Consider the following 12,531-nt stretch of genomic DNA (forward strand, 5'->3'; position numbering starts at 1 on the left):
GCTTTTCCGTCGATTTCGGATAAATAATTAATTGCCTTTTTGGGATTCAGTTCAATTTACTCTGATTGATTGATTGATTGGATGTCCTCCTGCGGCTCACTTGGTAGATGGAATTTGTTTGTGTTAGTGTTTAGCAACGATATTTGAAAACTTCCAAATAAATATTACAAAGCAAAGACATTCTATTGTATTACATCTTCTTCTCCTTTCCCTTAGAACGAAAAAGCGAAACATAAATAAAATAGATCAGAACACCTTAAAAAATAATTCAAATAAAGAATAACTAAAACCAGGAAGGAGAGAAAACGCGAGAGAGAAAAGAGATGAATCATATGTTTGCAAAGATCACAAGAAAACTCGACTTAGACACCAGACCCCTTCTTGTTCTATGTCCTTTCTCCCCACTTTCTCTCTTCCTTTCTCCTCTTCTTCCAACGTTATCACCTCTTTTCTCTTGCTACGTTTCTTCCCCCTTCGTCCTCTTCTCCTTCTCCTTCATTCGTTCTTGACATTCTTTCTTTCTCGCTCTTTCCTTAAACTGGGGCATTTTGTGGTAGGATCTCTCTCTCTCTCGCCTCTCTCTCTCTCTCTCTCTCTCATCTCTCTCTCCCTCTGCCCCAGACACCCGATGATATTGAACTGACAATATTCCTTCTCTCGGATTTCCCAATATTTTTCTTCATTTAATTTGACGAGGCCATTTCGTCTTCTTCTTGCAATAATATTGCAAGATTGGAGCGCTTGAAAGACCTCAGATTTGGGAATGATAGGATAGCTTGGGCATATTCACAATTTCAGTCAAATAAAGTAATATTTTTTCTAACAGTTGTTCATCTAAATTTGTAACGCAAAATAAGACAATTTCACTTTGTTTGTATTCCCGACTTCAAAGAGCAAACGTAATCTACTTTTCCCTCAGCCTAGATTACTTTTCGGGAGAAAAAATTCGATCCCAAATCTCTGTTCAAACCTAAATTCTGCCCAAATCCATCGGAGGACCTCGTGGAATCAGAAGAAAGTATCACTCATTGATGTCGCAATACCATGGGACACCAGAGTAGAAGAGAAAGAAAGAGAAAAGACTGATAAGTATCAGGAACTAAAAATAGGAATAAGAATGATATGGGATACGCCTGTAGAAGTTGTACCCTTAATCATAGGAACACTTGGCACGATCCCAAGATCCCTGAAAAGGAACCTGGAAAAACTAGAGGCGGAAGTAGCTCCAGGACTCATGCAGAAGAGTGTGCTCCTAGAAACAGCACACAGGAAGAAAAGTGATGGAATCCTAAGGAGGCAGGATGCAACCCGGAACACTACACTATAAAAAAAACTACCTAGTCGAATAAGATGACTGTGATAGATAAAAAAAGAGAAAGTAATAATAATATATACTTTTTTTCACAAATTCCACATCATTTCATATATCCATTTACGAGTCCCACAAAACCAGCAGAAAGATAATATTCACAAAGTTTGCCATTCAATGAAAACTTACTTCAATGAAACCCTTCACTCTTGACAGTAATATTCCTAATAATCTGGAATATTCTGAGGCGAGATATCATCACCTCCCCAGTTCCTCCTCAAATGTTCTAATTAGTAATCGTGCAAAAGGGGAACTTGTATCAAACGCTGTCTAAAATCATGAGTGTGAAATGGAGACATAAATTCAATTAAGCTTTTTCCACAACTTGCAACGAGCAGTGTTACTTAAGCCCTCGGATCTAATGACAGAGAGAGAGAGAGAGAGAGGAGAGAGAGAGAGAGAGAGAGAGAGAGAGAGTTGATGGAATGTTATACGCAGCAATGTTAATTCGCATCCCTTGAGAGAGAGAGAGAGAGAGAGAGAGAGAGAGAGAGAGAGAGAGAGACTCACATGCAATATACATTGATTCTCATCATAATGAGAGGTTTTCAAAAATAAAATCCAGAGTGATATTTAAGAATGTTAATATAAAACCGAAAAAATGCCGAGAATTTCTGAAAGAGAGAATTTGTGACTTTCCCCAAAAGTCAGGTTGGCAGAAAATAGTGAAACCACCTGTAGGAATTCAACAGAATATCTGTTGGCTAATGTTAGCATAGCTTTCTAAATGAAAAAGCTTTGCTCATAAACTGATAAATAAGACCAAATTTTACTACTTACTTAATAACGTGTAGAAAATTGAATACTTTAAGCAGACTAACCTACTAGGCCTACATTCTAACCCTCGTAGGAGGGCAGTGCCGTCAGTGCACCTCATGCTGCGCACTGTAGGCATTACTTAAGGTTCTTTGCAGTGTCCTTTCCTTAGGACCCTAGGTGCAACCTCATTCATTCCTTTTACTGCACCTCCGTTCATATCCTCGGGAATAAATCCAAGAATGAAGAAAAGGAGTCTGCTCTGAAGAAAGGAGTATCTCAGGCGCTCGGCGCTGTGTGACACTAATTCAAATTTAATGTCCGTGGAATAATGAGGTTTTGTAGAAGCAGGTAATGGGAGGCTGGGATGGTTTGGGTTTGGGTGGAGGGTGGGTTAGGGGGTGGGGGATTGGATTTGGGGAAGGGGGCGGAGAGAGATATAAGCTTATTCGGAAACGAATTTCTTAAAGACTGAAACAGAGGCAAAATGTGATGTGATAAGAAAGAATTGGTGACTATTTCATCATTATTCGTGATAGGCTTGACAAGTTGTTCCTTAAGAGCAAAGCTTTAATAGTAACTTAATGAAAGTATATATATATATATATATATATATATATATATATATATATATGTATGTATATATTACACACGCACACACAAATATATATATATATATATTATATATATATATATATATATATATATATATATATATATATTATGTATATATATATATATATATATATATATATATATATATATATATATTATACACACACACACACGCAAATATATATATATATATATATATATATATATATATATATATATATATATATAGATATATAGATATATATGAATAATTATCACATCGAACCATGATTCATTTATATATCATTCAAGCAACAAATGTCCTTTAATATCATAATTCACTCTACCTCCCAAATGATTATATTTTCATATATGTACCGAAGGGGAATTTTTTAGTTGATAATAATTTCATCCCCCCATGGGATCGAACCACCAAGTCCAAGTGACGGGGACGAAATCAGGACAGTCAGTTGACGCTATCCAATCAGCCAACAGAGACGCTATAAGTTCATATCGATTCTGAACTTATAGGGTCTCTGTTGGCTGATTGGATAGCGTCACTGACTGTCCTGATTTCGTCCCCCGTCCACCTGGACGGTGGTTCGATCCCATGGGGGACGAAATTATATCAACTAAAAAATTCCCCTTCGGTACATATATGAAAAATATATCATTTGGAGGTAGAGTGAATTTAGATATTAAAGGACATTTGTAGCTTGAATGATATATATATATATATATATATATATATATATATAATATAGAATATATATATATATATATATTATATGACCTGATCTCGGTCATTTGTGGGTTCGGGATATGAAGGAAAAACAGGAGAGAGATAAGTTTACATGATGCAATGTAGGTCATGCAAAAATAATAATCGATGAAACGTTTAACACAGGTGTATTCTTCTTAGCTACACAGGTGGCCTTTAACTGATATTACGTTAACTATGCTAGTGCACAACCGGACGCAGGTTAGACTTATTGACACTCGTGTGACGCACGTCTTTGTGTGGCGGCCGACGGAACGGGACTACGGGGGCACTGGGGCACTCTCGACCCAGCTTGTCTGTGCTGTCTGGGACCCGGTAACGAACTCATCTGACCGATCGCCGATCGGCAAACTCTTTCAAATCCCCCCTAAACACAGCATCGTTATGCAAGAAGCTGATTGGTTATTCTGGCTCCTTAGAACACAAGGGCCAATCACGAAGGGATATAGAGATACGTGGTACTCTCTTGAACTGCCACGACGCCAACTTCTAACGTCTGTGGCGGTTGACTTGTTTTGTTACACATACACACAAGATCACTTATAACGGTTTCACGGGACTTCAGACTATCACGGAAAAGGCATATTCAAAACTGTATCGAATCAGCTCATATATATATATATATATATATATATATATATATATATATATAATATATATATATATATATATATATAATGTATGTATTACCACAAGATGTGAAAACCATATTTTACTCCCAAGAGATTCAAATGTTCTGTTTCTGTCTAAACCCAAAAGATCTTTAGTTTCTCCTCTGCCAATTCTGTGGGCGGAAGGTCTGGCATGGCGGAGGCACGATAATTTCCCCCGGCAACCATTACCGAGGATAATGTTACGAATGGAGTTTGTCGTGGCTGTGTTCATTCGCTGGTAAACCATTCTGTTCCGAGACTTCACGAAATCTCATGTTGTTGCATCTAATAAGCGTGAAAAGACACAGGCAACGCCAGGCAAGTTCTCTAGAGAGAGAGAGAGAGAGAGAGAGAGAGAGAGTTGCAAATAACTGTAAATCCTAGAAACCTTTATTCAGTGCTTGTGTCCTTCGCCTAAATCCACTGAATATTATGATCCGACTTCTTGACACTGACTGTGAAAACCAGGCTACCGATAAAGCAAAAACCTTCAACTAGTTCTGTGGGGTAAAGGAGAACTCTATTCTTACAATACTATGAGAGAGCATCCAGTATAATATAATATTCCACCTTTCCGGAGCTAAATTATCAAATGAAGTGTATTGTTCACTTGAGAAACGAAACGCAATAGGTTCTCTCTAATGGGGAACAAGGGACCACTTCACGCCTGAATTTACATTCGACAACAATAGATACTTTACAAGTGACTAAAAAAATGGAATGATGCAAGTTGAATGGAGAACAACATCCGTTCTCGGAAAAAAGGAATTTGTCCTGCAAATACTTTCGGCTGTTGATTATGTTTGGATGTAAAGAGAGATGTATCAGTCTGAAACCGAACGAACACAAATGAAATCACTTTTGATAAAACAGTAGATTTTCTGATAAAAAGGAAGTTCTCTGTATATTATTTATGTAATAAGCTTTCTTATTACTTTTGAATATCACTTATTCGGAACAGCCTCCCTGTTGAGGATGTCGTGCAACTGCAGAAATTCCAGCGAAGATGCAATGCATGACTACCCTAATACTATTCTCCTTGTATTTTAAGAAATTTGTATGTATTAATTTGTTAATATATTTTTTCTCCCTTTAATATCTGAGGTCTCTTCTTTCTGTATTTCCCTTTACCTCCTCTTACCTCTTCCTAATGAAGACCATAATATTGTTTGGAAGCTTAAATATCAGAATAGATCTCATCTCCTGAATGATAATAATGATAGTTCTTTAGAATCTCTGGAAACATCTAACATTTTCTCGTTCCAAATGAACGCCATTTACTGATGTACTTTTATTGGCTTCTCAACGGAAAATAAGCTCCGATCAAATTAATGTTCTCAGAACAGAGCGTTGACGAAAACATCTACTGAATAAGCAAGTGTCATGTTAAGCATCTGATGAGGAATTGACAACAGGATATGCTAGTTTGTATGTTAGGTGACACGAGTTAATAAATGTAATTTTAGGGGATATTAAGTCTATTCGAACTTTCGTGATAATTAGTTTTCCTTTCCTTGAGGCTGAAGAAGTAATGGGAAGGGCTCAACCTTCCTGTCAAGTTCGAGAGAAAGGCCAAAGAGAGAATAGGAAGGAATTTCACTCAAATGAGACACCAGTGCTTGGACATGGAAATTGCAACCTTGATTAACAACGAATATATAAATACACCAACACAATAAAACCAAACCTTTAACTGTTCTATAAGCGAAAAATGACGTGTCATAACTATGCCCAGTTTACCTGAAACTCGAGATATAAACAATTCATCAAAAGCAAACAGAGAGGCTATGGGTGGGATGGGGCCGGGCGAGACTGGGGGTTGGTGGGTGAAATATAAACAAATGATGTGGAATGAAGTCTTGTGGAAATGTTGGTGTTTTAGCTCATCTAATGCTATGGTAAAAAAAAAAAGAAGAAGAAGAAAACTTGATAACAAGGGAAGCAAGTATGATTAACATTCTTTTCTTTATTGATGATGCTTTAGTCATCTAAATCCTTTATTCTCATTGAATAATCTGCAAAAACAACTTACGCTAATCGTCTCGAATGCAGATGAGGATATCTGATGTATTATTCGTTTCAAAGAAGGGAATGATGGGTCCCTGTTCAGACAAGACCTCTCCCCTTGCCTGTGCATACTTAGTAATTCCTTCAGACTCTTCTGTGCATCAAGATCTGACAAAAATGGACAGGCCACACTTAACTCTAGTCAATTCAATGCCTTCACTTGTTTTGCTGTAAGATACAGCCTTGTAAATGCACAATACCCGCCGTTATGGGAAAAATATAGGCTTCAGAAAAAAAAAAGTTTTGACTCGACCGAGAATATTCAATAATCTTCACCAGGTGTTCAAATCACAGCTGATGGTTCCACTGAAGTCATTTAGGAGACTTCATTATTCCTCTGCCTTCATTTTGGGGAAGTCAAACGATCCTACAACGCGAGGCAGACGCCTGTTCCACCTTCTCATGTACTTGCATTGAAGATTCTGGCCTTTATATTACTCCAGTTGCCTGGGGTTTCCTTGCCAATATTTTTTTTCTCTCTCATCAACACTGGTTTGAAAATCCTGAACCTTATTTCTCCACGTGAGAGAATTCCCCAAAATATTTGGAGGTTTGCACTTTGAGAATTATTATTTGTCATTCCAAGTTTTACATATAAGAATTATATCTGCATATTGAAAATAACAAACTCAGAATGCACAATACAAGATTTGGGTTCTTGTGAAGACGAAAACTTTTGAGTAAATAGTATAAGGCTTGTTTCAGTATATTGCCAAAAAAAAAAAATGATGTGGCCCTTTACACGCTAAAAATAGGGCTATATTTTGCAACCATCGAGTCGATGCCTGCAGAATTACCATACATTGCAAGTAACTGACACCAGAACGAAATGAACAGCGGAGCTTAATGTCAAAACGCAACAGTGTAAATTCTGACGCTGCTTTTTCCCCAGAAAAGTTTTTTCGACAAATTTAGCTCAAGTTTAGGTTTTTTAGGCTTCCTTTAGCTGTTCCTTTATCATCTACTTGCACCCTTACACCTAAATGTAACGTACCGAAACTTACTATATACGCAAGCTTTTGTTTTTTACCACCAATCAAAACTTTGCCAAGCAGTGTGCTAAAATTATTGAAAATCATATTGGTGCTCTAATAAATAAAAATTAATTCCAAAAAAATCCTAAAACTATTGGCTCTTTGTTTCCCTTCAAGGATCGGCTCTGTCCTTTGATGACGTCGGGCGTCGTATATGAGTACAAGTGCCCCGGATGTAGTTCCGGGAATTACGTTGGTTCGACTCGGCGTCTCCTCAAGGTCAGGGCCGATTCTCACATGGGCGTGAGTTATCGTACGGGCTGCAGATTGTCTATCCAATCCCGAACTTTCCAATATAAGATCGCACGCTAGAAGTTGCAAGACATCGATCAAATATGGCAACTTTAAAATAATTGGCCAAGTCAAGGAACCTGGAGAAACTGCTTCTCTTGGAAAAGGTCTGCTAATAAAGAGAATTGTACCTACGTTAAATTGCCAATCATCGGCTGTTCCCTTGTCATAGCATAACTAGCTTGTTTGTTTATATTTGTCCGCCTTCTTTTTCTGTTCTTGTGTATTCTTTTTAGTGCGTTTTGTCTCCTGTCATTTTGAGAGGTTCGCCCTTGCTCTTCATTTTAAGTTCGTTTTTACCTTTATTTTTTCTTTATTGAGTTTAGTTTTTTAAGGATCATTTTAAACTTTCTTGGTTTTTAATGTGTAAATGTATTTAAGTGTGATTCAGTATTAAGTTTAACTTAGTTTCCATTTTAAGTTTTCTATGCTTTGTATATGTTTCTTTTAATTATGTGCTCAGATTCCTTTTTATATAGATGTCCTGATGATGTGACCATGGGTCAAGAAACGCGTTGACATAAATGTATCAAATGGATGTGTATATGTTCCTGCGCCCTTCCCCTGCCTACTATATAATATCTATATATATTATATAATATATATATATATATATATATATATATATATAATAAGGTGAATAAGCAAAGAAACATGGGTTTTCTATAAAAGCCAGGTGGGAATGTGTGAAAAACAATGTTCAGCCAACTCTCTTTTATGGTAGTGAAGTGTGGATGTTAAATGTGAATGAAAGATACAATGCTGAAGATTCTAACATGACTTGGATTTTACCAATTATTATTATAAGATATTAGCTTAGTTGAAAATGGACATCACAATGCTTACTAAAAATGTGCAGTTATTATTACTATATATATATATATAATATATATATATATATATATATATACTATATATATACTATATATATATATATATTATTTCCGTTGATTATACCATCAAAGAAACCGTGTTATTCCTCAACATTTCCCTAAATATTCGAGATTCGGTTCCTTGTGATACTCAGACATTCAGTTCTATTCTCTCGAATGGATTTTGATGGACCTCTCTCTCTCTCTCTCAACTCTCTCTCTCTCTCTCTCTCTCTCTCTCTCTCTCTAAGCCCTCTTTGTTTGTTTCAATTTAGAGGAACGAAGGAAAGCAACAAAGACAGGAGGAGGAGGAGGAAGAAAAAATCCCGAAGAATCTGAAGGAACAGAGCTCATTGCTGGAAGCGTTGTTTATGTGTCGTGTAATGGACGGGACAGAAACAAAGGCAGACCCTACACATAGGGGGAATTAAATGTCAAATGGACACCCAACCCCCCTTCCCCCGTTCGTACCCCCTTACTTTACCTTAAAGGGATTCATTAGAAATACCATTAAGTTGAAATCTCCGGGCTGTTTTTATCACTAATGTCGAAACTAATATTATTCTCTCTTATTATCAAAACTGGCATAACAGCCAATTTTACGCCTTTGCTGTCATTAAGGTAATTCATAATAGCCTGATATTTCTAAAGATTATTCCCAAAAGCTCCAAGACTCATGATAAGTTTCCAAAAATCGAAACATTTTCATTTCTTTGAGGAAAACAAGTAACATGAGAAGTAAGAAGTTGTGGACAGCGTAGATGCAGATATTGCAAAGCTCCTACGACTGTTTACTGAACAGAAATATTTGAAATGAATGAAACCGATTTGTATATGATTGCGATGACTTAGAGAGAAAGAGAGAGAGAGAGAGAGAGAGAGTGGTATATGATTGCGATGACTTAGAGAGAGAGAGAGAGAGAGAGAGAGAGAGAGAGTGGTATATGATTGCGATGACTTAGAGAGAGAGAGAGAGAGAGAGAGAGAGAGAGAGAGAGAGAAGAGAGTTTGGCCTATTTAAGGAATCCTTAAATAATTCATAGGGGAGCTGTAAAAAATGAACATGGGAGAATAGTTTGGCATCGATATCTAAATAAATACTGGATATCCACAAATTTCCGAGGAAGCAAAAAATGATGACAAGGAACTCACGACTTCTCTGTAAATATTTTACTTCTAACACTAAAACCTCCTTTTTCCAGGAGGTCTTTTCTGGTGCAACACCAAAACTTGTTTCAACCTCCTCGAAGAATCTTATCGACGCTGCTCCAAAAATGATGGGGAAAATTTTCCATAAAAGTTAAAGCGGAAAATCTCCTTAAAAGAGACACCAACAAGATCGTTCTTAGCTTCAGAGAGATAGCGACAAACTCTCCTGCCTTTTTTCTCTTTTGTTTATTTACCTTCCTGGAGAAGTTCGTACCATAAGATTTGCTTGCTTGCTCGCTTGTTTTGCTTTCTTTGCTTCGCTTGCCAGTATGCTGAGATTGCTTGCTTACTTCCTTGCTAGCTTTGTTTGCTTACTTGATTGCTGTCTTGCTTGCTTTTCCACATTATACTAACATTCAGAACAAATGGGTCTTTGTCTCAAAGAACAAATTTCAAAATCCGCTTCGTGTAATAAGAATACCTTTCCTTTGGTCACACAGACAATGCTCTCGTTTTATAAATCTTAATATCACTCAGTCAGTAACTATCGTGTGATTTTTCAGCATCTACACAACGAAAATAAAAGTCAGCAAATTCTTTTAAACCATCGTGAACAAATATATCAACAGAATAGACGTTCTCTTAGATTTTGCGAACTGCAAAGTTAAAGAGATCGGCTTCTTCGCAGATTTCTGTCAGACCGAAATAGCAGGAGCTTGGCAAAGGATCTGAGCACCGTGTGAGGCTTTGGAATCGAACAGGAGATTACAATATTCCCAAATGGGTTTGACTCGTACCCAGAGAATACCTCTGTCCTGAATTCTATCAACGGATTCGTTTACTACACCCTGCCACTCTGGTTATTTAATAAAACAAGTTATATTTGTTTTATCTTTCTATAGATCTCCAGCTGAAACCCCTAAGGAAATGTAGAGTCAACAGGCTATAATAAACTCATGAAGGCTCCAAATGGAAATCAGCCTGCAGAGGGAGAAAGGAGTTACAGGAAAATAAAACGTATACACTTCAAATTTAGGAGACGTCAGCAGTAGCGGAAGCAGAGAGCAGGAAGGAATTAGCTCCTGGCTGAAACATTTGGAGGTCAGAAGATTCCATAACTGCGCTAGGCAAAGTATTCCGCATTTTAGTTGTGACCAAGATAAACTCCTGGAACGGAAGAAGAAGAAACGTAAACAAGTGTGAACACTTGGAGCTCCTCAATACACCTTGTTATTTATAGGATCTAAGGCATGGGAAATACCTCAAGCGCGAAATACAGTGAAGTAAATAACTCAGGAATCCGAGGAAATGTGTACACAAGTGCAGGCAGTTGGTGTTTCATGTGATTGACTTAGTTTTAAAGTTCTCTACCGTAACTAAACGCATGCGTACTACTCCCCCTTGAAAAATTTATTTCGATGACGTCATCGTTTCGTCATAGTTTCAATGACGTGAAGCTACGTCATTTTCACGCAGAACACCTAAATAAATGAAAAGTAATCATGGCAAGTATCAATTCAGCATCCGAGGTATCGGACTGTATGTTTATAAACAATGGCTTGTTGTTTTTTATCTTCAATAAGATTGACTGCATGAATCAGGAGGATTTGCTGAGCCTTTGCATGGACTTTTACAGTGAGGAAGAAGCCTCGCAAGCAGTGCTGCTGGCGTTTGAGAAGTACGGCTGCCCCGAAAAGAAAAAGGATTATCGTGGTGCTCAGAAGAAGGAAAATAACATACGACAAATTATGACGTTAATGTGTCAGTCACCTACACCTGAAGGTACTGAATTTTGTATAACGAAGTGTACCCAAGTGCCTCCAGTAACTATGGATCATGTCGACATGGCAACGGTGCTGAAACTGTTTAGTGCTCTTCGTTCGGAGGTTCAGATCCTCTCCAATTCTAATAAGCAGCTTAGAGAAAAAGTTTCAAAAATAGAAGAAAATGTTAGCAAAAAGGAAATAACGACTTTAGTGAAGGAGAATAATGCTACAAAGCAGAAAAGAAAAACGTCAGACGAAGTGATAGCAGAACAAGCTGAACTACTTCATCTTTACAGGAAAAGGTCGGATACTAAAAACACTGACAAATTTACATTTGGCGAAGCTTCTAAAGGAACTGCTAAACTGTATACTGGAGAGGGCATGATTAATAAAAAGGTTACTCGGGATGTCACGTTACAGAATGATTCAGATGAGGATCTGGCCTCCACGACATCATCAACATCTTTGAATGAATGGGAGCTCCAGCCATGGCAGCGGAGAAAAGAGCGAAGGCAGATGCAGAGGAGAAACGAAAACGGACCATCTGGAGTTCCACACCCCGGATTCGCCACCTCAACCAAGTTATTAAGAAGAAAGCCTGCAGTAATAGGAACCAATGAGGGTACCAGTCTACTAGCAGCCGAACCTCTCACCAATATTTCTCTTTTTGTGTCTAGGTTAAGTCCTCATGTAAATGAAGATGAATTGAAAATCCATGTCATAAATATACCTGGTAAAAATTCAGTTCATTGTCAGAAACTTCAAGCGAAACATGACAATTATGTTTCCTTTAAAATATCAATCGAGAGCATTGAAAATGTAAAGTAACTAACCTTTTTCAGTCTGTTAATTGGCCAAAAGGCGTAATGGTAAGGAAATAGTACGAAAAAAGAAATTAATCATGGCTTCAATTAATATAGCAACTTTTAACTGTAGATCTGTCAGGAAAAATGTCCACGTTGTAAAAAATTTATGTAATAACTATAAGATAATAGCATTGCAAGAAACATTTTTGCCACACAGAGTAACTTTCTAAACAATATTGATATTAAGTTTGATTCCATATCGTCGTCACAGTAGACCTAAGTCAAGCTCTGGTGAGAGGAAGGCCATTTGGGGGTCTAGCTTTTTTAGTTCATGAGGAGATCTCTCCGTATGTCAGGAAAATACCCACAAGAGATGAACGCTTTTTTAATGTA

General features: G+C 37.3%; 1 protein-coding gene across 1 annotated transcript; it reads left to right on the top strand.

Moving 5' to 3' along the window:
• Nucleotides 1-11,068: 11,068 nt before the first annotated feature.
• LOC135208114 (uncharacterized) lies at nt 11,069-12,160 on the top strand. The gene has a single exon (XM_064240262.1). The coding sequence runs from the start codon at nt 11,069-11,071 to the stop codon at nt 12,158-12,160; it is 1,092 nt and encodes a 363-aa protein (XP_064096332.1).
• The last annotated feature ends 371 nt before the right edge of the window (nt 12,161-12,531 follow it).

Source organism: Macrobrachium nipponense, chromosome 34 (genome assembly GCF_015104395.2).
Source record: "Macrobrachium nipponense isolate FS-2020 chromosome 34, ASM1510439v2, whole genome shotgun sequence".
NCBI lineage: Eukaryota > Metazoa > Arthropoda > Malacostraca > Decapoda > Palaemonidae > Macrobrachium > Macrobrachium nipponense.

Bases quoted from the DNA above. Each gene is read 5' to 3' on its own strand.
- LOC135208114 (XM_064240262.1), top strand. From the start codon at position 11,069: ATGGCAAGTATCAATTCAGCATCCGAGGTATCGGACTGTATGTTTATA.